The following is a 25,073-nucleotide window of genomic DNA, read 5'->3' as shown; positions in this document are numbered from 1 at the left end:
CCCACCAAGCTACTCAGTCCATGGGATTTCCCAGGCAAGAGTACTGGAGTGGGTTACCATTTCCTTCTCTAGGGGATCTTCCCCACCCAGGGATCGAACCCGGGTCTCCCGCATTGCAGGCAGACTCTTTACTGCCGGAGCTTGGGACAGTGGTAACGTGCAAGAAGAATATTTCTAAGCAATTCCTACACTCAGATCCTTACTTCAACAAGCTGGAAACACAAGAATATAGGTCTTATGGAAATAGTAAGTGGGGCATTTCAAAAGAAAGCAAACGAGTTGGATAGTTTGTTGTTGTTTAGTCACTAAATTGTGTCCGACTCTTGGGACCCCATGGGCTGTAGCCTGTCAGGCTCCTCAGGCTCCTCCAGGCAAGAATACTGGAGCGCGTTGCCATTTCCTTCTCTAGGGAATTTTCCAAACCCAGGGATGAAACCCGTACCTCTTGCATTGGCAGGTGGACTCCTTACCACTGAGCCACCAGGGAAGGCCCTAGTTGACTAGTTAGGTCTGGTCAATCAATCCATGTGGCGTTAAATGACAAGAGGGTGCCTCTCTTTCAGAAACATCAGTGTGTGAGTTTGCTAGAGCTGCTGTAACAAAGCACTGCAAACCGGGCAGCCTAACAACACGTTATCATCTCTCAGTCCGGGAGTGACACCAAAGTCAAGGTGTCAGCAGGGTCACGCTCCCTCTGAAGGCCCAGGGAAGGGTCTGCTTCAGGCCTCCCAGCTTCCAGCGGCATCCAGCATCGCTCTGGGCTCCATGCGGCACACTCCTTGTGCCGGTGTATCCATATCCTACCCCCTGCAAGAACACCAGTCAGATGGAACAGGGGTCCACCTGACCCACCCACCAGAACCTCACCTGAACCCTATTTCCAAACAAGGTCTCGTTCTAAGGCACTGGGGCTACAACTTCAATACAGAACTTTGGGGTGGACACAATTCAACCCATAACCATCAGAATAGAACACTTGGGATTGTGTACAGAGTCATACTTTCCCTTTTTACCACCCATTGACGTCAAAAAGCAAGGCTCAGGGTGGATCCAGGGTAAAAACCTATTTTAAATCTTTTTAAAAAAATAACCAGATCCTTAAGTAGTAACAGCCACTGGCCTGAGATACTCCTGCATCCTACTGTGAGATGCTCTGGTTGGATGCTGAAGCTGAAGCTCCAATACTTTGGCCACTGGATGCGAAGAGCTGACTCACTGGAAAAGACCCTGATACTGGGAAATATTGAAAGCAGGAGGAGAAGGGAGCAGCAGAGGATGAGATGTTGGATGGCATCGCTGACTCAATGCACATGAGTTTGAGTAAACTCCGGGAGATGGTGAAGGACAGGGAGGCCTGGTGTGCTGCCGTCCATGGGTTGCAAAGAGTCAGACATGACTGAGCGACTGAACAACAGCAGCAATGACATGGCTGGATAGCAAGGCTGCCTTCTCTCTCTGCCCTAAGTGACAGCCACACACACGCACACACACACTCCCCACCCCACCACTACCACCACCACCGCCATCAAACAGCCTCCATTTGTTGGAGCTGGGGGAGGCCAGTGGGGTGCAGCCTGGAGGCCTTGGCACGGCCCCACAACCTCAGCAGAATCTGAATCTGGGGCCATGAAGCCCACCCTGCAGCAGCCTAGCGAGAGAACCCCTTCATACCCACCTTCCTGAAACAGCTGAGTTCACCCACATCAACCTGTGGATAGTCTATTTAGCCCATTGACAACTTGTTGCAATTAATCATTTCTTAAGAACCTGCCTCTTTTAAACTCTTCTAAAGTTCACAGCGGGCTTCCCAGGCTGTGGTAAAGAACTTGCCTACCAATGCAGGAGATGTAAGAGACTCGGGTTCGATCTCTGGGTTGGGAAGATTCCCCTGGAGGAGGGCAGGGCAACCCACTCCAGTATTCTTGCCTGGAGAGTCCCACGGACAGAGGAGCCTCGCATGCTACAGTCCATGGGGTCACAAAGAGTTGGACATGAGTGAAGCGACTTAGCACGCACATGGTTTACAGCAATTGCTATTGGAAGGACTGGCAAGGCCCGGGGTGGGGGTGGGGTGGCACTGGGGGGTCTCTGGGGCCTTCCCATCCTCCCCGCTGTCTGCTGAACCCACCTCCGCCACTCTGCTCCATCTCCTCTGACGCTCCAGCGCCCCTTTCCCTCCCGGGCCCCGCGGTCCCTCCCCTTCCCTGCTGACCTCACTCTCCGTTGCTCTGACTCTCTCTCCCTTTCCTCTGCTCCTAGCTCTTCCCCTCTGGCCTCTCTGGGGTTCAACATCCAGGGGTGCTGGGTGTGACCGTGCAGGTCGTTCACTGCAGGCAAGCGCTTTGGTGGCCCTTCCTGCCAACATCCCTCTGGGTGGACACCGTTCCCATTTTGTATGAAGGGGGTTGGGGAGGTTCAGCAGCAGCCAAGCCTGAGCTTTGCAGGGATTCTTCCCCACCTCTCTTGAAACAGAGGGGCCCCCTCTCTTGGCAACGGCTCCCCTACACCAGAGCGGCAGAGAGCGTAAGAAAACAGCAGATGTTGAAAAACTGGCATTGTGAAGTAAAAATGGAAACTGGTCAGCTAAAATCATCTAAAGCTGCTAAAACTTGCCTACTTAATATGATTTGCTACGAATTTTAGAAAAAAAAAAAACAACCAACCACTCCCCGGTGGCTCAGATGGTAAAAGAATCCGCATGCAATGAGGGACAGACCCAGGTTAGAACCCTGGGTTGGGAAGAAGGGAATGGTAACCCAACTCCAGTATTCCTTCCTGGAGAATCCCATGGACAGAAGAGCCTGGTGGGCTACAGTCCACGTGGTCGCAAAGAGTTGGACACAACTGAGCCACTAACACTTTAGAAAAAAAAGACCATGCGTTAGGGGTACCAAATTGGCGAGTCTGGTACATTTAGCAAGCTCATCCATTTACTTCACCACAGTGGCCTCACATCCAGGAATATGGGGGTCTGGTACCTTTTGGAGTGCTTCTCTGCACCAAAAAGGCTACTGAAAAGACATATCCTACCTGGTTAGTGGTTTCTATTCTGTCCCCAAGGCTAGGATTCAGGGGGCAATTGTGATCAGTTCCAAGGGGCTGTGTTTCTGTAAGTTTAGCGCTATCAGTTCCTCTCCCCAAGAGGAAGGAACACCTGCCTCCTTCACCAGCTCATGGCCACCACCCTCTGTCTGCGATCACCACAAGTGTCTACTAGAGAAACGCAGCCTCTCAGGACACACTGGGTATCACGGGGCTTTATAATTGGTCACGTTAGGGACGGAGCCACGTTAGCCACATTCATGGCTCTGCCGGAAGGTTCTGGGCCAACCTGGCTGCCTGCTTCTGACCCCAGCGCCAGCTACAGCCTTGTTCTTCGTGGTGCCACCTTGTCCTGCACAGCTTGGATCGCTGGCCTCCTCTGAGTGGCCGCTGCACCACACCTGCTCCCGCCATGCGGCACGCCTTCTGAAGCTGTTCTTTCAACCTTACTTAAAGAGAGCATATTTTTGAACTGTGTGTTCCTTCACCCCAAACACCAGTGTGTCTGCTTGCAGTCACCTTGCTAACCCTGGTCTGCATCGTGTCTGCTCCTTTGTTGCTATTGAGGGGATTAATTTTTATCAGAGGGTTCTTAGCATTTTGAAGTTGATCTTTCAGATCAGCTAAAGCCCTCCCTTTTCACCCTCACCCCCATCAAATGGTCTAAAGAAGCCAATCAATGATTTTCTGTTTCCTAAAGGCAGGGATGCAAGATGCTCCTTAGGACAAACTTCTGCTTTCCTACCTTACACTCTTCCTAAATCCACTTCCTCTTCCAACTGGGCAGAAGGCATTCTGGGCTGCTTGTCTTGAAGCCCAGTGGTTCAGACAAACTCTCAGATAAGAAAATGAGGGAGGAATGAACTTTCGGAGTCAGGGATTCACTCTAAGTTAAATTGAAAATCTGTACTCGGGAATAAGCATATACATGCATTGTAGCATGCTGAAATATTAGTCTCATGTTGTTGCTCAGTTGTGTTCAACTTTGCAACCCCATGGACTGCAGAACGCCAGGCCTCCCTGTCTCTCACTATCTTCCAGAGTTTGCCAAGTTCATGTCCATTGAATCAGTGATGCCATCCAACCATCTCATCCTCTGTCGCCCCCTTTTCCTTTTGCCTTCAATCTTTTCCAGCACCAGGGTCTCTTATTAACTGTCAAAAGTATTTTTCACAGGCAAAGACAGATATTGAACTGAACATGTCAGGGCCTGAAGAATGGGCCTGTTCTGACTGCAAGATGAGTTTCTGCTCTGGAAAGTACAGGTTTTCCCTCAAAAAGCAGTTAGCATCACTGGGTCACTGAGTGTCTGCAGCATCTGTGGCGCCAGCTTTTCTCAAAGTCCCAGAGAGAAGAGTCACTAATGCCCAAAGGACCAGCGCTTGGCAAAGTGCTCCAATCCTAGGCAATGCGTAGAAAGCTCTGGAACCACAGAAGGCTCGCACTTGGTACAGAATATCGCCCACTGCAATAAGCACTATGTGTCTATCCTAAGTGCTCTGCGATGTTAATTTCCTGATACTATGTAGTTTAAAAATTAAAAAGGTGAAAATAGACTCTCAAGTTAAAGGCCTCTTAAGAGCTTTAAAAAGAAGATAACCTCAGTATAAATAAGGAGATTGTGGCTCAGGAGGGGTGAATGCCATCGGCACCTTTCTGATCCTCATCACACAGGTAAGTATTAATTGATTCCTGTGTTTGTGTTTTGCTTATTGTGCCCCTTCTGTGTCAGGCAGGATGCTAGGCCCTGGGGATAAGAGGTGACTAACCCACAGACCCTGCCTAGGGAAGTTCAGGGCCTACAAGGAATAACAGATGTGAAGAGTGAACATGGTAAGCGCTATACAAAGCTGTATGCGCTACAGTGACAGCATAACAGTGAATTTAGGGCAAAACCCTTCTATTTTTTCTATATATCTTTTAATGGCAGTTCCTGGTGGCTCAGTGGTAAACAATCCGCCTGCCAATGCAGGAGATGCAGGTTTGATCGCTCGGTTAGGAGGATCCCCTGGAGAAGGAAAGGGCAACCCACTCCAGTATTCTAGCCTGGAAAGTCCTATGGACAGAGAAGCCTAGTGGGCTACAGTCCACAGGATCATCAAGGGTAGGACATGACTGAGTATGCACACAGGCCAGCCTCTAGCCAAGATGGTAGAGCCAACTGATTGAGGACCAATTGATTGAGTCATTATAAAGATAACATATCTGCTGCTGTGCTGTGCTCACTCGCTCAGTCATGTCCAACTCTTTGCAACCCTATGGACTGTAGCCCACCAGATTCCTCTGCCCATGGGATTTTCCAGGCAAGAATACTGAAGTGGGCTGCCATTTCCTATTCCAGGCAATCTTCCTGGCCCAAGGATCGAACACTCATCTTTTGCATCTCCTTCATTAGCAGCCAGATTCTTTAGCACCACCTGGGAAGCCAATGTATCTGAGACACACCATAATACTACTGTTTGTATTGTTGAAGAAACCACTGCTTCAGGCGTGCCGGCAAGCCCTGGCCTCAGGGCCAGGTATCTGTTCCTGTTTGCTGGAACAGCACAGTACAGAGAGGAAGGCCCTGGAGAAGGAGCTTGGAAGGCGGGCTTCTAGCTGCTGCTATCACAGGCAGACCTCGGAGATAATGCAGGTTTTGGTCTAGACTTCCTTGGTGGCTTACATGGTAAAGAATCTGCCTGCAATGCAGGAGACCTGTGTTCAATCCTTGGGTCAGGAAGATCCCCTGGGGAAGGAAACAGCAATCCACTCCAGTATTCTTTCTTGGAAAATTCTACGGACAGAGGAGCATGGTGGGCTACAGTCCACAGGGTCACAAAGAGTCAGACACAACACTTTCACACTTTGACTTTTTACTGCCACAGTAAAGTGAATATTGCGATAAAGCATGATTTAAAATTTAAGCTTTATTAAACACATGTATAGACATCTCTTGGAACTATTTTGGGCCATCACCCTAATGTGAATATTGCAATAAAGTGAGTCACATGAATTTTTTGGTTTCCCAGTGCACATAAAAGTTATTTGTTGTTGCTAAGTTGCTAAGTCATGTGCGACTCTTTGCAACCCCATTGGCAGGCAGATTCTTTACCACCAAGCCTCCTGGGAAGACCTTTTTAAAAGTCAAATTTATCCTATACTGTAATCTGGGCTTCTCAGGTCACTCAGTGGTAAAGAATCTGCCTGTGAATGTAGGAGACTCGGGTTTGATCCCTGGATCAGGAAGATCCCCTGGAGAAGGAAATGGCAACCCACTTCAGTATTCTTGCCTGGGAAATCCCATGGATAGAGGAGCCTGGCAGGGTATAGTTCACAGGGTCAGGGTTGCAAAGAGTTGGACACAACTGAAGCAATTTAGCACACATGCACAGATGGTAGGATTAGAATAATTAAATAGCTAAAACTAAATAACTAATACTAAAAATTAAATAACCCCTATGGGAAATCGAAGCATTTTTCTAGCTTTTACATGGTTATCACTTCAAAATACACTTGCTGCTTTTGTTTTGGAAGTACAGAGTTTTGCCTGTGAACTGAAGGAAGGAAGGAATATCCGTAAACTCAATCTGCTAAGGTTCTCCATCAGACTTGACCATGACTGAGGGAGGAGGTCCACGTGGAGTGAGAGGAGACAGGGGAGCCAGAACCTGACCGCAGAATGAGCAACAGCCCAAAGCTTCCAGCTCTTGGAGCTGGATGGTGTCCAAGTCACAGACCCTGGCATCCGAACCAACTTCCAGTCACTTAACACAGGCTCCAAAAGCTGAGGTCTGCTCCGGGAATAGAAACCTTCTCTGTTTTTCCTAAAATCCTCTTTTAAACAGTTTCAAGGTTGTGCAGTGTTTTGCTAATGTTTTAGGGAACTATGGAAAAATTTGCACACTGTAGGGAGAAATAATACAACCAGGAGAACAGGGTTGCTGGGCTACCTGACTCAGGCAGCTGTGCTATCAGGGGTCTCCCCACCCCGGGGAGGTGGCCTGGAATATGCTTCTGACATCCCCTTGCAGTTTCCCAGTTTCATGGGGGACGGACTGAGAGGGAGGGCTGGGCTGGAGTGATGGAGTGGCCAAGGATGCCGAGTCAGGACCCAGTGTCAGAGGGCTTAGGTGATGGGCTATAGACCTCGTGTTGTCCTTGATGAGTTTATTCAGGTGTTGGGTCAAAGGATCAAATATTAAACTATGGGTTTTTTTTTTTTTTTTTTAATCCAAGTGAAGTTTAAAATGTGTGTCAGACTTGATTTTAAGGGACCCCTCTTAGGGCTCATCTAGCTAAGTGGTTCTTGTGATAATGGCCAGTGACAACGCTCATGATGTTCCTGTCATCACTTGTCCCCAAACCTCTTCTTGTCTTATGTCCTTGGTACCAGTCATTTATGATGGGAACTGCACACACACAGCTATTTCTGTTACGGTTTTTCCATTAGGCTGTAAAAAAGGAGAATTTCTACAGGACTTAAATATGTAGTCACCACAACAAACAAGGAACTGAGTTCAAAAGACCCCTATTTCATCTTATCCTCTTCTCATCTCCATCTTTAGAACTCACAGAGCACAGTCTATGACGTGGAGTTGTTTATGAATGCCATTATTATTTTCTTGCTGCTGTTGATAAATGTTATAAACAACCTTAAATTATATACTGTGTGCTTTGGATTATAGAGCATTTTGGAATTTTTTCTCATGTTTTCTGAACATATCTCCTACATCTGAACTGCCCAGGTGAGTTGATAAAGGAAGGGTGTGTACTGCTTATTTAAGGCTGTGCAGCACCACCGACAGGCCCTGCCAATGAGGAGGCGCTATCCACTCTTGTTCACACCTCTATCCTTGAAGACGGCACAGGGTTTCGGGTCCTGTAGGTGCCTGGTAAGTGTGTGGTGAATGATGGCTCCATAGGAAGGATACAGCAGTGTAAACATACAAAGAAAGGAACTTTTACCCACGAAACAAATCATACCAATTAAATTTGGAAAAGAGACAGTTGACTCTGGGTGTTTAAAGATGGGCTGGAAATTATTCAGTAAGACAGAATATCATTAAGAAAGGCAAAGCCTGCCTTCTCCAGCAGGAAGAAGCCCCTTACAGAAATGCCAGAAGTTGACCCTTTATTCTTAGACTCAGTGAAAGTGAAAGTTGCTTAGTCGTGTCCGACACTTTGGGGCCCCATGGACTGTAGCCTGCCAGGCTCCTCTGTCCAAGGAATTCTCCAGGCAAGAACACTGGAGTGGATGGCCATTTCCTTTCTCCAGGGGATCTTCCCAAACCAGGGATTGAACCCAGGTCTCCTGCCTGCAGGCAGATTCTTTACTGTCTGAGTCACCAGGAGAAGCATAGACCCGCTGCCATCCTTGATTGTCATTTGTATTTTGGGATGAAAATATCTAGGAGAGGCTGTCACCTTATCCAGCACAGCACTGCATTATGGAATACAAGACTACTCCCTTTAAAATGGCAATTTCCTCTTTTCTAAAACCAGACACAGAGGCGGGGGCGGGGGTGGGTCTGTCCTTACCGTCAGTGACAAGGCCATGCAGACGAACGTGAACTTCTTGATGTGGGCTGCTGTGACCGTGTTGCTCGTGCTCACCAGTTTATTGCTGGGGTTATTCTAGGGGTGGGGGGCAAGAAAAGGCTCCGGGTTATCCTGGGCTGACCACTCATGCTTCTTACCGAGTATTTCGTTTCTGTTTGATTTGATGCGTCTGAAGCATAGATGTCAAGGGACAGCTTCGAAGACGGCTGCCACTGGACGTCTCTCTCAGACAGGTGTCAGGTTTTTGGATGTGATTACTAACCAGAGGGAGCTCCGGACTGAATTGCCCAGCAGTGTCTCCAGAGTCAGTCCCCTCTCCAGGGTGCTGGGTGCCCACCCACCTAGTTCAGGGCCCCAGCACTTCCTGCAGTGTCCGACCACCCTGGGCTCTGCAGGCAAGGATGGCACCTGAGCCTGCATCAGGGGGCAGCTGAGCCCCCAGATCATATCTGGGGGCACATGTCAAGACTCCTGTGAGGGGCACATTTGCTCCCTGAGATAAAGGACTGGGTGTTTTACCCATCTCTTTAGCTCCTGCAACTCAGCACCACCTTTCTTAAGTAGAGAAGATGCTCAAACAGCCCTTATTAAATTGAAATGTGAGCACACGGATGTAGGGGCCCTCTGACACATCCCCGAGGCTAGCTGATGCCATCTCAGCGTCATTGCTAAGTGTACCTGCCACTCAATCAAAACCCTTGATTGAGGGTTGCGTGTCCAGCCCTCGACTATGAACAGCAGCTGAGAAAAACAACGCCCGCCTCGTTATGGATCCACCGAGCCCCAGAGTTGACTCATGGAAACAAACGACAAGCCCCTGGCTCCCACATCAGCCAAATGACAGATGTACAAGTGGAGGTGTTACAGGTCCCACTTGCAAGAGACCTTTTGACGTGTGCTTCCCATCAGAGGCTGAGACAGTCTCTGGAAGCCCTTCTCGTTTGTGCTGCCAGCGCAAACCCCTGGAGGGGTTTCCGTTTTCTTCACTCCGGTCTCTAAAGCAGCCCTGCTTTTCCTGGAAAACAGCCTGCTGTGCTGGCACAGTGCGCACCACAGCGTTAGGACATCTCTTCATCTGCTCCCCCCAGGGATCCACGAGGATGGTCCCCTGCTGGGTGGGTGAGGAGGAGGCCCCTCGTCCAAATGCACATGCCTGCCCCCCGCCCCTTCGTGGTGGCAGCCACGGGCCCCAGCTCCCCAAGTGTGCTTTGATTTTTAAGACAGCAAATATGTTTGCCAATATGGTTGGAGTAAACCAGCACGTATCATTAGCTCAGCATCAGTGTCTCGTCTTGCTTGCCCCGTCAGCTTTTTCTCAGAGACAGTCCTTTGCAAGATGATAATCGAACACTAGAGAGAATGTGGAAGAGTGGAAAACTCTCCCATCTCCCTGTTTAGCTAGAAACATCAGAAGTTATGCGAGAAATGTTAAATCTCTAAGTCTGGAACCCACAAGCAGGCTAAGGACTTTCAACTGTCAATGCAGCAAATTCCGGAAGTCCACACAGAGGTGTCTAAGATCTGGGTGAATAGACGGCATTCATGGGAATGGCCGGGGAAGTGCGGTGGAATGCATGGTGACGACGGGGAGGTTTCACAAGGATCCTGATTTCCTCCAGCATCGAGCTTAAGGGATGCTCCTTAAAGGGATTTTTTTCACAGCAGCTAACCTCTGTGATTGTGAATAAAACAATGTTTTTCTTGGCTGCTCTTAGCGAAATTATACAGGGCTGCATTGTTAAGTTTAATCATTTCAAGGTAGCCAAAACCAATTTCAGATGAGACGCTCATAACCAGGAGGTTCGAACACAAGTACAACCCTGCTATTGGATGTTATTGCTGCTGCTGCTGCTACTAAGTCGCTTCAGTCATGTCCGACTCTGTGCGACCCCATAGACGTCAGCCCACCAGGCTCCCCCGCCCCTGGGATTCTCCAGGCAAGAATTCTGGAGTGGGTTGCCATTTCCTTCGCCAATGCATGAAAGTGAAAAGTGAAAGTGAAGTCGCTCAGTCGTATCCGACTCTTAGCAACCCCATGGACTGCAGCCCACCAGGCTCCTCAGTCCATGGGATTTTCCAGGCAAGAGTACTGGAGTGGGGTGCCATTGCCTTCTCCGATTGGATGTTATTATATAGTCTTATTCTCCAAGAGCTAAACATTTAGCAAAAAGACTTATATCCATCTTGGTTTTCAAGGACTTACTTCTATACACGTGTTCCTTGACATGAGAATACTGATTTCCCTCCATAGATTGGCTTAAACCCAGTCCAACATAGCTCTCTGCTGCACGTGACTCAGACCTTCTGAAGTCCACTTTCAAAGGGCTGGGAAGCAGGCATCAAAGGCATTTTTTAGGACACGCTCTGCATTCTGATGCTCCAAGTGAATGTTGGCAAGCAGTGGAGCGACCAGCTCATTGTTTACTGGGGAAGTTCCAACCCTGTAAAGAGTTCTGAATGAGAGCCTCCCTCTCTCATGTGTGGCTGAGTGGGGGTGATCCCTGTCTTGCCTGGAGGGGAGCTGCTACTCACAGGTGACTGATTATGGGTTGGGAGGGAGAGGCAGGTAATCTGCTGGGGACACTGGAGAACAGACTTCCTCTCGTCACCTCTCAGGGCTCTTTTGGGACCAGATTAAAATGATGTCAGCAATGACTCTGAGCTGCTGCTGCTGCTGCTAAGTCGCTTCAGTCATGTCCGACTCTGTGCCACCCCACAGATGGCAGCCCACCAGGCTCCCCCGTCCCTGGGATTCTCCAGGCAAGAACACTGGAGTGGGTTGCTATTTCCTTCTCCAATGCATGAAAGTGAAAAGTGAAAGTGAAGTTGCTCAGTCATGTCTGACTCTTAGCGACCCCATGGACTGCAGCCCACCAGGCTCCTCCGTCCATGGGATTTTCCAGGCAAGAGTAATGGAGTGGGGTGCCATTGCCTTCTCCGACTCTGAGCTAGTTCTACATAAATCCAAACAGTTGCTATTATGAGTACAAGGGGTATGTTGTTTGCTTTTTTCCTATTTTTTCATTTTAAAACATTGCATACCATCTTTTGGGGGAGGGGTCTCTTTTTCTATTTATTTGCTTTAGGTTGAATGTTTAAATAATTATGCTTGAATGAAAAAGGCATTTCTCAAATGATCTGCAGGTCAGTGTTGACCTGGTCTCAGGTTACAGGTCTGAAGACTTATGTGCCTCCCTGAAATGTCAGCAGAAGCTTTCAGCTAGAATAAGTTCATCCCAGTCCTGAATATTCATTGGAAGGACTGATGCTGAAGCTGAAACTCCAATCCTTTGGCCACCTGATGCGAAGAACTGACTCATTGGAAAAGACCCTGATGCTGGGAAAGATTGAAGACAGGAGGAGAAGGGGAGGACAGAGAATGAGATGGTTGGATGGTATCACTGACTCAATAGACATGAGTCTGAGTAACCTCCAAGAGTTGGTGATGGACAGGGAAGCCTGGAGTGCTGCAGTCCATGGGGTTGCAAAGAGTTGGACACGACTGAGCAACTGAACTGATCTGAACCAGCCTGGACCCAGGGTGTGCATGCACTCCCTTGAAAGAAAGCCATTAGCTTATGAACTCAAGCACACAACTGTCTGTACCTTCACATCAGCTATGAGGTCAGTAAAAACAAACAAACAAAAAGCAACAAACCACAGAAATGAAAACAATATATTAATTTTTTTGAGAGTATCGTTTCCCTTTTGAAAATAATTTCTCAACAGGAGTAACCTAGAAGTGAGGACCAGTTTGGAGACACGTCCTGGGAGCCGCATCAAAGCAAGCATCAATTCGCCTCTGTGACTTCCTGAGGGACGTGTTCCACAATTAGCTCCACCAGCCCCAATGCTACATCAACCTTGCAGAGGGAGGTGAGGCTGAGAGGCACTGAGGTCTCCATCACCGGAGACTGCTGTCTCTCAAATGCTAATTTTAAAGAGAGTGTTTTGGAAACCGCACTGCAGGAGGTACTCACCTTGTCAAAAGCGGGGTAGACAGCACGGATTTCCGTCAACCAGCCATACGGCATGTGACCCACGGGGTATGTGGCCGTCAGAATTGCCACAGCCTGCAAGAGGAAGAGCAGGCAGTTAGCAAGGCATCCGCAGAGAGCATCTCCAGCCTCTGCCTGCCGCCTGCCACGTGGCAGCGCAAGCCCTCTCAGCTACAGTCCCCCGACAGGTCATTCCATCCTGGGTGACAGCATGGCCAGCCTGGGACGGCCCTGGAGCAGGAGGAAGGGGCAGAGGCCCCCTGCATCCTGGGGCAGAGGCCCCCTGCATCCTGGGGAGCGGGCTGAGCAGGTCCAGGGTATGCGTCTTGTTTTAGATACATTTATCCAGGCCCCAGTCGCTGATTGAAAAACCAAGATTTCAACCCTGGTCCACCAGGTTCTCACGGAGCCAAATGGAACCCTCTAGTCTAGCCCGATTCTTGAGTCTCCAGATGCGATTCTGAGCTCCACCCCTGCTCTCTGAACACTCGGCACTCAGGGACCACCTCTCCGCCTCCACGCCGTCCTTCAGGGAAGCTGCGCACCTGTCCATGGCTTTATGGTACTCGCCACCCCACTCAACTCCCTTCCAGTCTGTTCAGCCCAGGAGAGCCTAATTCTGATGTTTAACTTGAGACAACTAATACTTCTCACAGGAAGCCAAACAGGTTCTTCCAGGAATAGGAGACTTTCATTTCTTTGTTGTTGTTCAGTCTCTAAGTCACGTTCCACTCTTTGCGACCCCGCAGACTGCAGCATGCCAGGCTTCCCTGTCCTTCATCAACTCCTGGAGCTTGCTCAAATTCATGTCCATCGAGCTGGTGATGCCATCCAACTATCTCATCCTCTGTCGTCCCCTTCTCCTCCCCTGCCTTCAATCTTTCCCAGCATCAGGGTCTTTTCCAGTGAGCCAACTCTTTGCATCAGGTGGCCAAAGGATTGGAGTTTCAGCTTCAGCATCAGTCCTTCCAATGAATATTCAGGTTTGATTTCCTTTAGGATGGACTGGTTTGGTCTCCTTGCAGTCCAAGGGACTCTCAAGCGTCTTCTCCAACACCACATTTCAATTCTTCGGCACTCAGCCTTCTTTATGGTCCCACTCTCCTATCTGTACATGACTACTGGAAAAACCACAGCTTTGACTATACAGACCTTAGCTGGCAAAGAGATGTCTCTGATTTTTACTACGCTTTCTGGTCTTGTCATAGCTTTTCCTCCAGGGAGCAAGCATTTTTAAATTTCATGGTTGCAGTCACCCTTCATTTTGATACCAGGAATGTGAGTGAGGTAGGTCTTTAGCTGCTGAAGACACTGCTCTGAGGAGCAAGTGGTAGAATCAGGCAGATCTGGATTCCAGCATCACTCCATCACTTCCCAGGTGTATGTGAAGCATGAACCCTCTCAGGCCCCCTCTCTGATCCTCCAGCAAAACCATGAGACTAACAACAACCACGGCACAGGGCTGTTGGGAGTCAACGAGATGTATGCAAGTGCCAACACCATCAGAAGCAGACAGTTAATTCATGTCAGTTCTGTCTCCCTATGCTGAGGTCTGTCTCTATGCACTGAAGTCCATTTAGAAATGATTTCAACATACAAATTGTCTTGGTTGTTTTTTATTTTTAGGGGAAGATGGAATTCTAGCACACAGGTGATTGGGGGCGGGGGGGCGGGGGGCGTGTCCCATACTCTTTACAGGACAGCTGAAACAAAAGTATTAGGTTAAAAAGCTGCCATGTTACAGAAGCTGCCCCAGAGGACATTCGTGAGTCAAGAAAACAAAATCCAGGAACCCACGGAGGCAAGAGAAAGCATTCGGCTTGTGATTTATGTACTTCTCTTTCCAGGCCAACATGAGCTGCTTCCCGGGACATGGAACCTGGCAAGAGACCCCGGCCTGGAGACGTGCTGAAAGTGCATGCAAGGGCAGTTGTGTAAACAGGAGGCCCTCGGGAGTAGCCACCGGCCTTCCTGAAGGATCAGCAGTCCCAGAGCCAGAATTAATTCCCCAGAAGGCAGCAGATGAGCAAACAAACGAAGTCTTTCTATTTGTTCATACCATACTGGCATGATGGAAAAAAATTAAAAAATGCTTCGACTCTCTCCCTAGAGGAGCTGCCAGTTTCCCGATCAATTTCTTGAGTTGTGAGTAAATAGAGGAGACTCTTCTTTGAAGGAGGGCAGGTTGCCAAAGATGCAGGAAGCCACGGTGGGTTGGGTGGCACATGCAGGAGGCAGAGCAACAATAGGTGAGAGAGGTGGGCAGAACACAGAAGCGTCAGCCCTTGCCCTCTGGGTACTTCTGCGCATGGCCGGTCCCATCGTCTTCTATGACTACAGGGAAGAGGCTCCGTGCTGACTCCATGGGAAAATGGAGAGGCCACTGAGTGGCAGAAAGAAAACCTGGATTCTAACACAGTCCAGCTTCTTGCTACTTTTGTGTCCTTATCTCGGTTTTTTCATGTGGTAAAAGAGAAGGAAGAATAAAATATCTTCTTCCATACTCATTATACTCGTTCAGTCACTTAGATGCATCTGACTTTTTGCGACCCTACGGACTGCAGCCCGCCAGGCTTCTCTGTCCTTCACTATCTCCCAGGAGTTTGCTCAAACTCATCTCATCTTCTGTCTTCCCCTTCTCCTCCCACCCTCAATCTTTCCCAGCATCAGGGTCTTTTCCCATGAGTCGGCTCTTTGCATCAGGTGGCCAAAGTATTGGAGTTTTATCATCAGTCCTTCCAATGAATATTCAGGGTTGATCTCCCTTAGGATTGACTGGTTGGATTTCCTTGCAGTCCAAGGGACTCTCAAGAGTCTTCTCCAGCACCACAGTTCAAAAGCATCAATTCTTCGGTGATCAGCCTTCTGTATGGTCCAACTCTCACATCCATATACAACTACTGGAAAAACCATAGCTTTGATTATACAGACCTGTGTTGGCAAAGTAATGTCTCTGCTTTTTATTACGCTGTCTAGGTTTGTCATAGCTTTTCTTCCAAGGAGCAAGTGTCTTTTAATTTCATGGTTGCAGTCACCGTCCAGTTGATTTGGGAGTCCAAGAAAATAAAGTCTGTCACTGTTTCCATACTCATAATAAAACAAAATCACATCATTCTAAGTCATGGATGGAGATACTCAACGCTTCCTTGTGTGAAGGTATCATAGAACGTAATATCACAGAATTCTTAGCTCTCAAGAGGAACTGGAAACAGATTTGTCAGCCACCTCCCCGCCCCCATTTGTATGGGTGACTTTGGGCACCCATGTTCCCAGAAGGTGCCTTACCTCCGTAGCTGCAGAACTGCCACCGAGGTCCCGGGAAACAAAGAGGTTGACAATGGGCCTACTGATTCTCTGTGTGGCCAAGATGAGCGCCAGAGGCCACCAGAAACTCAGCATCTTTCTTATTGTTGCATCTCCCTGTATCAACAAAATGGGATAAAAGTTTGCTGAACTTGAGGAGAACAGAAAAAAACAATTCGGAGTCAAAGCCTTTTCTTTTGATGTCAATCACGAGTCAATTCACTATACTTAAAAATAATGTAGGAAAAGCCTCTGTAGACAAGCCAAGTTGAATTAAAATAAAATGTACAGTCTTATTAGAATTGAACTTAGACAGCTGGCAAGCTCCCGTGAAATCAAAACACGCCTTTAAGCTTGATGGATTCAAACCACTACTGTGTAAACAGGGCAATGCTAACCTAAGCAGAACCCAGAGTCACAGCCTGAGAAACAGGTGGGAAAAGTTCTTGTTCATATCATAAAACGGACTGGCTAGAAGCCATGTGAGTAAGAGGTAACTCGTAGAAGTAAAACATTATTGTAATTTATTTTGGAATCAGTGTGGTCACAAATGTGCCTAATTATTTGGGCACTATATAAGTCTATGACAGACATTCCTAATCTCAAGGGTCTGACAGAAGTCATGTAATGTTCAGAAGCATAAGCAAAATAAAAGCACAGTAAAGAGAAGGTTATTTATTAACAATTCCACAGCAAAGATAGGCACTATCTTTAACACCTGGCTTTTACCAAGTGACTTTGGTTTTGAGTCTTCATAAAGGTAAGTGTTGCATCCTGGAGCCATCTCAGTCACTTTATTTCCCTTTGCTAGCAGCTGAATGTTAAGATGGGTTGCTACCATCAAGACCAATCTGATGTGGTGGTCCTCATGATGGAAATATCTCAATCTGATATTATTGATGGCCTGACCTCAGATCAAGGTGAGTGGTCAGTACAAGGACTGTTTTGACATGACAAAAGTAACATGTGGTCAAAGGTGGGATCAGGGTTAGAGTGTGGTAATGTACTCAATTTATATATATATATGTGTGTATATATATATATATATATATAAATAAATTGAAATTGCTAGTCATTCAGTCATGTCTGACTCTTTGCAATCCCATGGACTGTAGCTTGCTAGGCTCCTCTGTCCATGAGATTTCCCAGGCAAGAAAACTGGAGTGAGTGGCCATTCCCTTCTCCAGAGGATTTTCCTGGCCCAGGGATTGAACCTGGGTCTCCTGCATTGCAGGCAGATTCTTTATTGTCTGAACCACCAAAGCAGCCCTATATATACATATATACATACATACATACATATATATATATATACACACACACACACCCACATTCATGTACATATATACACACCACTTTGCATGCTAAGTGGCTTCAGTCATGTCTGACTCTTGTGACCCCATGGACTGTAGCCTGCCAGGCTCCTCTGTCCATGGGATTCTCCAGGCAAGAATACTGAAGTGGGTTGTCATGCCCTCCTCCAGGGGATCTTCCCGACCCAGGGATAGAGCGGTCTATTTATATTTATATATAAATACAAAGTCACGTCTATTTGCCTTATAGCTGGCTAGATACCAACCCAATTGATATCACAGGGTAGAGAAGATTAGCATACATATAAATCAGATACTGTTTACACCAGTGATGAAAAGAATGCTTTGGTCATCTGGGTAAGATTATACCTTGCTTGTACCATATTCACCTTTTGAGGCACAGGCCAATCTCTGCCTCCATCAAGAGGGCTTCTGAGACCACATCCCTCTCTTCCTTCTCTCAGCCTCAGAGGGGAAGCTCTTGTATTCCCATTGTGGTCTCTGTGCTGTCTTGTCTGAATATTGTTCCCGTGTTGGTGATTAAGCCAAATGGGACATAAAGCTGACTGAGGCCACAGACCATATTTAAAATTTCCTGTGTCACCTAAACCCTCCCGAACTCTCTGCGTAGAAGGTACCTGAATGAGTGTGTTTAGCCAGTACAGAAAGCCCAAACCCAGTCTGGATCCCTGATGTGAAATTAAACAAATGTGAGTTCAATGGTACCAGGGCTCCTGAAATCTTTGTTGATCAGAGTGACTTCCTTTTGACCACAGAGTAAGAAGAACCATCAACATTGTGCCTCCTCCTCCGCCTGACATGACTCACCGTGACTCAGTCTTCTTGTACGGAGATAAGAAGGCTGGAGAGTGACCTCTAAGGTCTCTCGTCCATCTCTAGTGTTCATCAGCTCTCCAGCTGTTTATCCCTGTGGACATTACCAAGCACTTGACCTTGGGATATGACATCCCAGAGCACCTGCCTGTTAGCTGATATGTCGAATCACAGGGGTAGGATCAAACTGTATTCCCCTCAGATGTACAGACAGGCTGTGCTCGAGGACTAAGGACCTACCCCCAGCTCCGGTCCACTCCTGTCGGGGATGATGTCGTGGATGTTCTTGTAGTAGCCCAGACACAGGGTGGTGCAGCGCACGAGGGCGCCCATGTACAAGGACAGGATGGGGATGAGCAGCGGCTCCCTGCATTCCAGGTGACTGTGAAGTAGAATGGCTACAAAAACGACCTGAGAGGAGGGGAAGCAGACAGTCATCAGGGAGAGGATGGAACCAATTAACAGAAGCCCAGCCCAACTCTTGCACCCGGAACTGAGAGGGATCTCTGAGCAGAAGTCTTGACACTGAAGGTGAGGAGAGCAGGACCTGGGGCTACTGCTCAACACTTCTCTGGGACAATCCAGGGTCAGATGTTTGGGAAGCACTGGAAGAACACACAGCCACTCTGTTATGTTCACCACTAAGTATTTCTTTTAAGGCAACTGCACATCTGGTTAACGTTATTGCTAAAGACTATCCAGAAGCTTTGGCTTCCCAGACCCTAAACGATGCAGAAGAGTTTTGCCCTCTCCAGGTGTACATGTAATCCATGCCAGAGGACCTAAGTGACCTTCCGCAAAGGACAGAACAGTGACCAGTGACGGGCCACAGAAAATTGACTATTTACATTTATACCGTGGATTCCACTAAACATGCTGCGAAAGCCACCAGTGTTAATTATAAAAGCAGAGAATCAAAGTTTAAGATACTGACTTACAAAGGTGGCATAGGTCAAAAAAATACAAAGTCAGCAGGGATTGAAATAATAGTAAAGTGTCAATCTCTATTGAATGGTACAGGCTCCTAAAGCAAATTTATCAAACTGTTTAACTTCCCATCTTGTAGCAATGAGGAAATCAGTCCAGCCTCTGGGCAGAGTCCTGGGATTCCCATCTTGGGAGGATCCCTGAGGAATAGAGGGTGAAGAATGGAGGGTGCTGAGCTAGAAAATGGGGGAGGGGAGAGAGGATCTGAGCTACATCAACCTTCTTAGCCAATCATCCATGGAAGGATAGGCTTGTGAAATATACTGCTGCTAAGTGAGTCTGACCCAAGGAGGCATATTCTGATCGCTGCATTCTCAAGAAACGACTGGTGACAGAAAGTTAAAAAAGAAGCTGGAGAATGAGCATGATTCATCAAATGTGTGCATTCAATTGCTATAGGGAACAGAGCAACCCAGAGGGACTTTGGAATGAAAAGTATTAGACGTTAGAGGTGGTCAGCTTATCCCACAGCCTGACACGTGCGCCGGGGCTGTTGTTCTTAAACCACTAAATGCGACAGAACCTGTCAGAGATGCCCGCAGGGGAATGCAGACGATGGAGCTATGTGACCCGGCTGCCTGGGCAGGACCTGGCTGCCCGGAGCACGGATGACGTGAGTGTCCATTCACGCTCACGATCACACACTCACGTTCATGCTCCCTGAGGATACAGTGGAGCACACTGATGGAAGGAAAGATGCCCGTGACTGTCTCCATGCCTGCTGCTTCCCAGGGGAACAAATGTTCTGTATTAACTGAAGGATGGCATAGACCAGCTGGGCAAAGCGTTGTTAAGGCCCTATTGTGTTTGGAACAGAAGATTGAGTTTTGCGATGTGGCCAAGATGCCCATTTATTTCGCTAATGAATCAAAGACCTCTCAGGGGCCCTAATGTGCAAACGGACTAGTACATCTGCAGCAGGCTTCACATTAGACATACACAAACCTACGGCGTTAACGAAGGTGACAGTGTTTAGAGACTGAGAACATGCTGGAGGGAAAATGAGTATGTAAAGATGAACCCCTCCTCTGCCAAGTCCAGGAAGGCTCCTGGTGGCGCCATCAGGATGGCCAGATGAGCAGAATGGAAGAAGAAGATCTGGACATGAAGGAAAAAGGAGGGGGAGGTATGGAGAGGACCAGAAGAAGGAGCAGAGAGGGCTAGAGTGGGACAGAGGCGGGCAGGAGACTTTCGGCCCAGACCAGTCCAAGGCCAGATGGTTTTGTCAGCCTTCCCCGTGTTGTTAATAGCTTGATTCCATGTGGTCCAACACTTTTTGTACATCTTACATCTTCACTGCGGGTTGGGTCAGTTATCAATTTAAAACAACAGCTGGCCCTTCTGCATTTCAATCTAGAATTAAGATTTTCGAATCTGATACAGCCATCAAAACTGTATCGGGTTATTTTGCAAGTGGAACATACAGACTCAGTAGTGAGGATTTTCCCAGGAAGAGCCTGTTCTGGGCTGGGGATTCAGTGATGGATAAGGTAGTCCCAGACTCTGTTCTCCTGGAGCTGACAACCTCACAGGGAAGGCAGGAGTCATGGTCAACCCCTGACAAGGCCAGTGAAGGGAAGTGGGTGGCGATGATGGGAGTGAGGAGGAGGCTGTGGAGTGAAGGGGGTCGCCCCGTGGGGTGCATCTGAGCTGAGACCCAGAGCCCAGGTAGCTGGCTGACAGCAGGTGGCAGAAGCCAGTGGTTGGTGGGGATAGCAGAGGCCAGGGTATTCCCTTCTGGGCAGAAGGATCCAGGCAAAGCCCCCAGGGGGAGGGGCTCGGCTGCATTGGGTCTGGAAGGGAGGACCGGGGCCTGGAGGGCAGAGAGCAAGGGGACAGAGGAGAGTGATTGGGCTGGGGAGGAAGCAGGGCCAGTGGGTTTTCAGCCCCTCTCAGCCTGTGATCAGGATACTGGCTTTTTATCTTAAGAACACCAAGGAGGTAATTTGAAAGCAGGTTCGAGGAGGGGGTGAGGTGGCCAGAATGTCACTGAGAATCAATTACTGTGGCCCCAGTGGGGAAGAAGGGCGTAGACCCAGAGCAGAGGGGCAGGCCAGGGGACAGGAGGCATCTCTAAGGATCCAGGTGGGAGGGCTGACCTCTCAGAACTGAGCAGCAGAGATGGGGAGAAGTGGGCTGATAAGGAAGTGTCTAGGATTAAATGTTTTAGACAGATAGGAATGAAGAGGGTTGCTGCTAGAGTGGCTCCCAGATTTCTGAGCAGATGGCAGGGGCAGAGGTTCATTCAAAAATGCAGCCATCAAGATCATGAAGATTATGAATGGAGGCTTATGATGCCTTTGAAGGATCTGAGTGGAAATATCATGGAGACATGCAGATGCCTTGTCTAGAGCCCTGAGCAGAGGGCTTGGCTGCAGACAATTATTTGGTGAATATCAGTCATGTTACAGGTGGTATAAATGCAGGGCAACCATCAGATTCTTTATGAATAGAATACACAGTGAGGAGGGATGGGTCTCGAGCAACTTCAGCATTTACACATCAATAGATGACCTGGGCTGTTGGAAGTAGGAGAAAAACCACGATATGGTGGTGTGAGAGCCAGTGGAAAGGGGTGTTTCATGGAGGAGGGCGCAGTCAACAGAATGAAGAGTTACTGAGACATCCATGAAGTCAATGGAAACTGTTGTACTGGATTCAATGGCAGGCAGATCATTAGTGAGAACTGTGTGGGTGAGCTGATGGGGCAGAAGTCAGTCTGCAGCAGGTAAAAGAAGGAAAGAGAAGGGAAGAAATGGAGACCCTGAGTGGAAACCACCTTTCTGAAAGGTCTGGCTGTGAGAAAATAGAATTGTAGCTACAGAGGTACATGGGAGCCAGAAAAAGCTTGTTGCTGATGCTGTGGTTGTGGTTGTTTTAAGAAGGCAGAAGTTTGAGCATGTTTCCACGTCAAGAGAAATGATCCAGGGGAGAGAGAAGGAGTCACTGATAACTGATGAATAAGGTTCCCCAGAAAGCGGGACAGGACGGGCTCAGAGGCACCGGAGGAAGACGTGGCCTGGGACCAAGGAGAGACATGTGCTTTCCTGTAATGGGGACAGCAGAGGTGATGCAAGGGTCTGAAAGTAGGCATGTGGCTTTGAGCTCCTCAGCGAGGTGGGCAGTGAGGTCGTCTGCTGGGGACAGTGAGGTGGGTGGAGACGCTCGGACGCGGTCACTAGAGTCAGCTGAGGGGAGTGATGGGATTGGGAACGTGTCCTGCGATCGGTTTGTCCCACTGTGAAGCTTTCTGCAGGAGCACTTGCTGCCCGGGTGCAAGGGGTGCGAGGTGCACACCACTGGGCGGTTCAGGACCGGGGTCTCGGCAGCAGGCTGCGGTGGAGAGGCAGGAGACGAGGGCACTCACAGCAGCACAGCAGATTGCTCAACTGGGATCCTGGGGTCTCACCTCTGGGGTCTGAGCTGACTTCAGAAGGCCAGGGCTGACGACAGCAGAAAGAGCAAAGAACTAGAGGTTCCAGCGAGGTCCAACAACCCGCCCCACCCAGCCGCCAGAAGTTTCATTTAATACTAAGCAAGCTAAGAAAGTCCAGGTGATCATGAAATATATACAAAAGATATGATTATTATAATAACGGTGACACAGAAAACTGTATCATATGTTGGAACCAAACCAAGAGCTTTTTTTTGTATTATGACATGAAATTAATTAGCTTACTAAAAATTACTTTTTAAACAGGAGTTGGCACTGACACTCAGGCATTACAAACTGTTTTCATGTTATCATTGGCGATCACTCCCTTCCTATCTATGCCAAGCTGGTATTTCAGGGGACTTTGCCTAGGACTCTACATGATTTCAATACATTTAGACCATGAAATTTTTGCACCTTGTTTTATGTCCCTGGATATTTCCAATGTCTCTTAGTTTATAGTCTATGGGAACTTGAATATAATTTGTATCCTACTTCTGTGTGAAAATTGTACAAATCTTAATTATGTTGAATTGGTTCATGGTGCTTTTCAGGTCTACCACATTCTTCTACTTTTCTATATATTCATTTTATTAATTTTTTGAGAGCTTGATATTGAAACTCCAACCAAAGATCTTAATTCATCTACTTACAAATTGTAATACATAGTGAAACTGTATGTAACTTTGTTCTGGATTTTACAAGTCTCCTGTAAATGCGTTATCATACTTTCATAATTTAAAAAAAAAAAAAAAAAAAACCTTTAAAAATGTTTTTAAAAAAGGACTTTGCCTGGGATCTATTTATTCATTACCAGATCTGGTAATTCACAAATGCTTTCAAGTAATGAGAGGAATGAAGTTGAGGGTGGGAGTGAGAACAAAGGACTTACGAACCAAAACTGAATTTATTCCCTCAACCAAACCATGGTAGGGACTCAGGCTATAAGGTTTAAAATAACTACATCACGGGGAACAGCCCAAGGTCAGATGGCAGCTGAATCCAGCTTCCATTGCCCCGAATAACCAGGTAGGTTTATTCTGAAATTTCAAGCTCTCCCAGCAGGCAGGGGTCAGTACTAGTTTTAAAATTAAGAAGGAAGAAGGCTGTGGGCATACTGGGAAAGCATTTTTCAGGGATATGATTTCTTTCTTTTACTCTTGGATGCCTGCTGTATTTATCTAAGGCAAAAATGTGTGTTTTCCTTTTTGCCTTTGAGGATACCACATCTACAAATGCTCACTCAGGCGTCAATGCTCATGTTGAAAATGAGAGGTGTTCCCTTAATTTCCAAGTAAGTGATTAGCGTGAACGAGGCAGTTCAGTTCATCCCTCAGAGGATGAATCAAAAGTAAGACCAAGCAAAAAATCTCCAATAACTCAACAAGAAAATTAACAAAGATACATCAAAGAATGATGTTAGGGGGTATTCAGGCATGTGCTAGAAAATGCACACACACTCATACACACACAGACTCACACACATAATGTTAGCAGGAAGCAATTTAAATTACTTTAAATAGTGATCCATGGAGTCAATGCAATTAATTTGGAAATTTAATTCTTGGCCTTTAGGGAGTACTAACAGTTGAACAGTAGATTACTTAAAAAAGGTGATTGAAAGACTAGCATGCTCAGCGGGGAAAAACCAGGAAGAACCATGTGGACACGTTCCTAGCACGGAATTGAGAATTGGAAAGCGTTTAGAAATCAGTCTGCCTCCTTCTCCATAAAGAGATCATTCTCCAAATCCCCAACTGTAGGAACTAAGTCTAACTTACAGACGATAGCAATTAAATATCTCCTGCTAAAGTCTGTCATGGTATCTTTGATGGAAGAAGAAAGGATGGAGCATGGAAACCAGGGCTGGTGCCAGACCCTGGGGAAACTGGACAGAACACGTTCTCAGACTCAATTTCCTGATTCTAAGTTTGGGGGAAAGATGCCTGAATTGCCCAGTGGCAATGACAATTAAAGACTAAATTCTAGGCGCGCTCTTCAAAACCTAGCCCTGGGTGACTTGGCCACACAGAAGCCCGTATGTCCACCCCATCAGGTGCACAGTGGCCCTGTGACCACGTGCTAGCCATGGCTTTAGAGTCATTTCAAATGCAAGAGCCTTAACAATAAAGTCAAAACCTCTGATAGTGAGATTCAATTCCTACAATCCCCGCTTTTCACAAGATTCTACACATTGTAATCACGGGAGGGTTCGTTTGCTCACTCATTTAACAAGCATTTATCAAAGTCCATGTTTGATTTGAATCAAGTAGGGATGCACTGCAGAGTGGATGGATATAGATGAGGCGTCGGCCAGTTCTGTCCATCACCTAAAAGGAGCAGCTTTGACACACGCACCACACTTACCTGAGCTATGACGTCTGAGATTGAGGCACATCCGACCAGGAAACTGTATTTGTGTTTTAAGAGAATGCCAGCATGGGTCCATGCCTGCCGGGAAGGAGAGATTTGGGCATGAGATACATTCAGGATTAGGTTACTTCTGGTTCCTATGACTTCCTGGGCGTTCTTGAAATAGACTTTATACCCACCCACCTCCCAACCTTAGTAGCACAAGTTTAATGAATCTTTGATTGATACAATGATTGTAACTTAACCTGG

The 25,073-nt window shown here is 47.5% G+C and overlaps 1 protein-coding gene across 2 annotated transcripts in view; it reads right to left on the bottom strand.

Annotated features, from left to right (window-relative positions):
* The window catches only part of ANKH (ANKH inorganic pyrophosphate transport regulator), a 170,287-nt gene that overhangs the window by 27,894 nt on the left and 117,320 nt on the right, over positions 1 to 25,073 (bottom strand). For both annotated transcript variants that reach the window (XM_055555187.1, XM_055555188.1), the window contains 5 exons: positions 24,819 to 24,902; positions 18,272 to 18,442; positions 15,867 to 16,001; positions 12,564 to 12,656; positions 8,563 to 8,658 (listed from right to left, as the gene is read on the bottom strand). In XM_055555187.1, coding sequence (XP_055411162.1) covers positions 8,563 to 8,658; positions 12,564 to 12,656; positions 15,867 to 16,001; positions 18,272 to 18,442; positions 24,819 to 24,902 — 579 coding nt within the window. The remainder of the gene's footprint in view (positions 1 to 8,562; positions 8,659 to 12,563; positions 12,657 to 15,866; positions 16,002 to 18,271; positions 18,443 to 24,818; positions 24,903 to 25,073) is intronic.

This window comes from Bubalus kerabau, chromosome 18, assembly GCF_029407905.1.
Source record: "Bubalus kerabau isolate K-KA32 ecotype Philippines breed swamp buffalo chromosome 18, PCC_UOA_SB_1v2, whole genome shotgun sequence".
Taxonomy (NCBI): Eukaryota; Metazoa; Chordata; class Mammalia; order Artiodactyla; family Bovidae; genus Bubalus; species Bubalus kerabau.
Note: the sequence above shows the minus strand (reverse complement) of the source record. Positions and strands in the feature narration are given on the sequence as shown.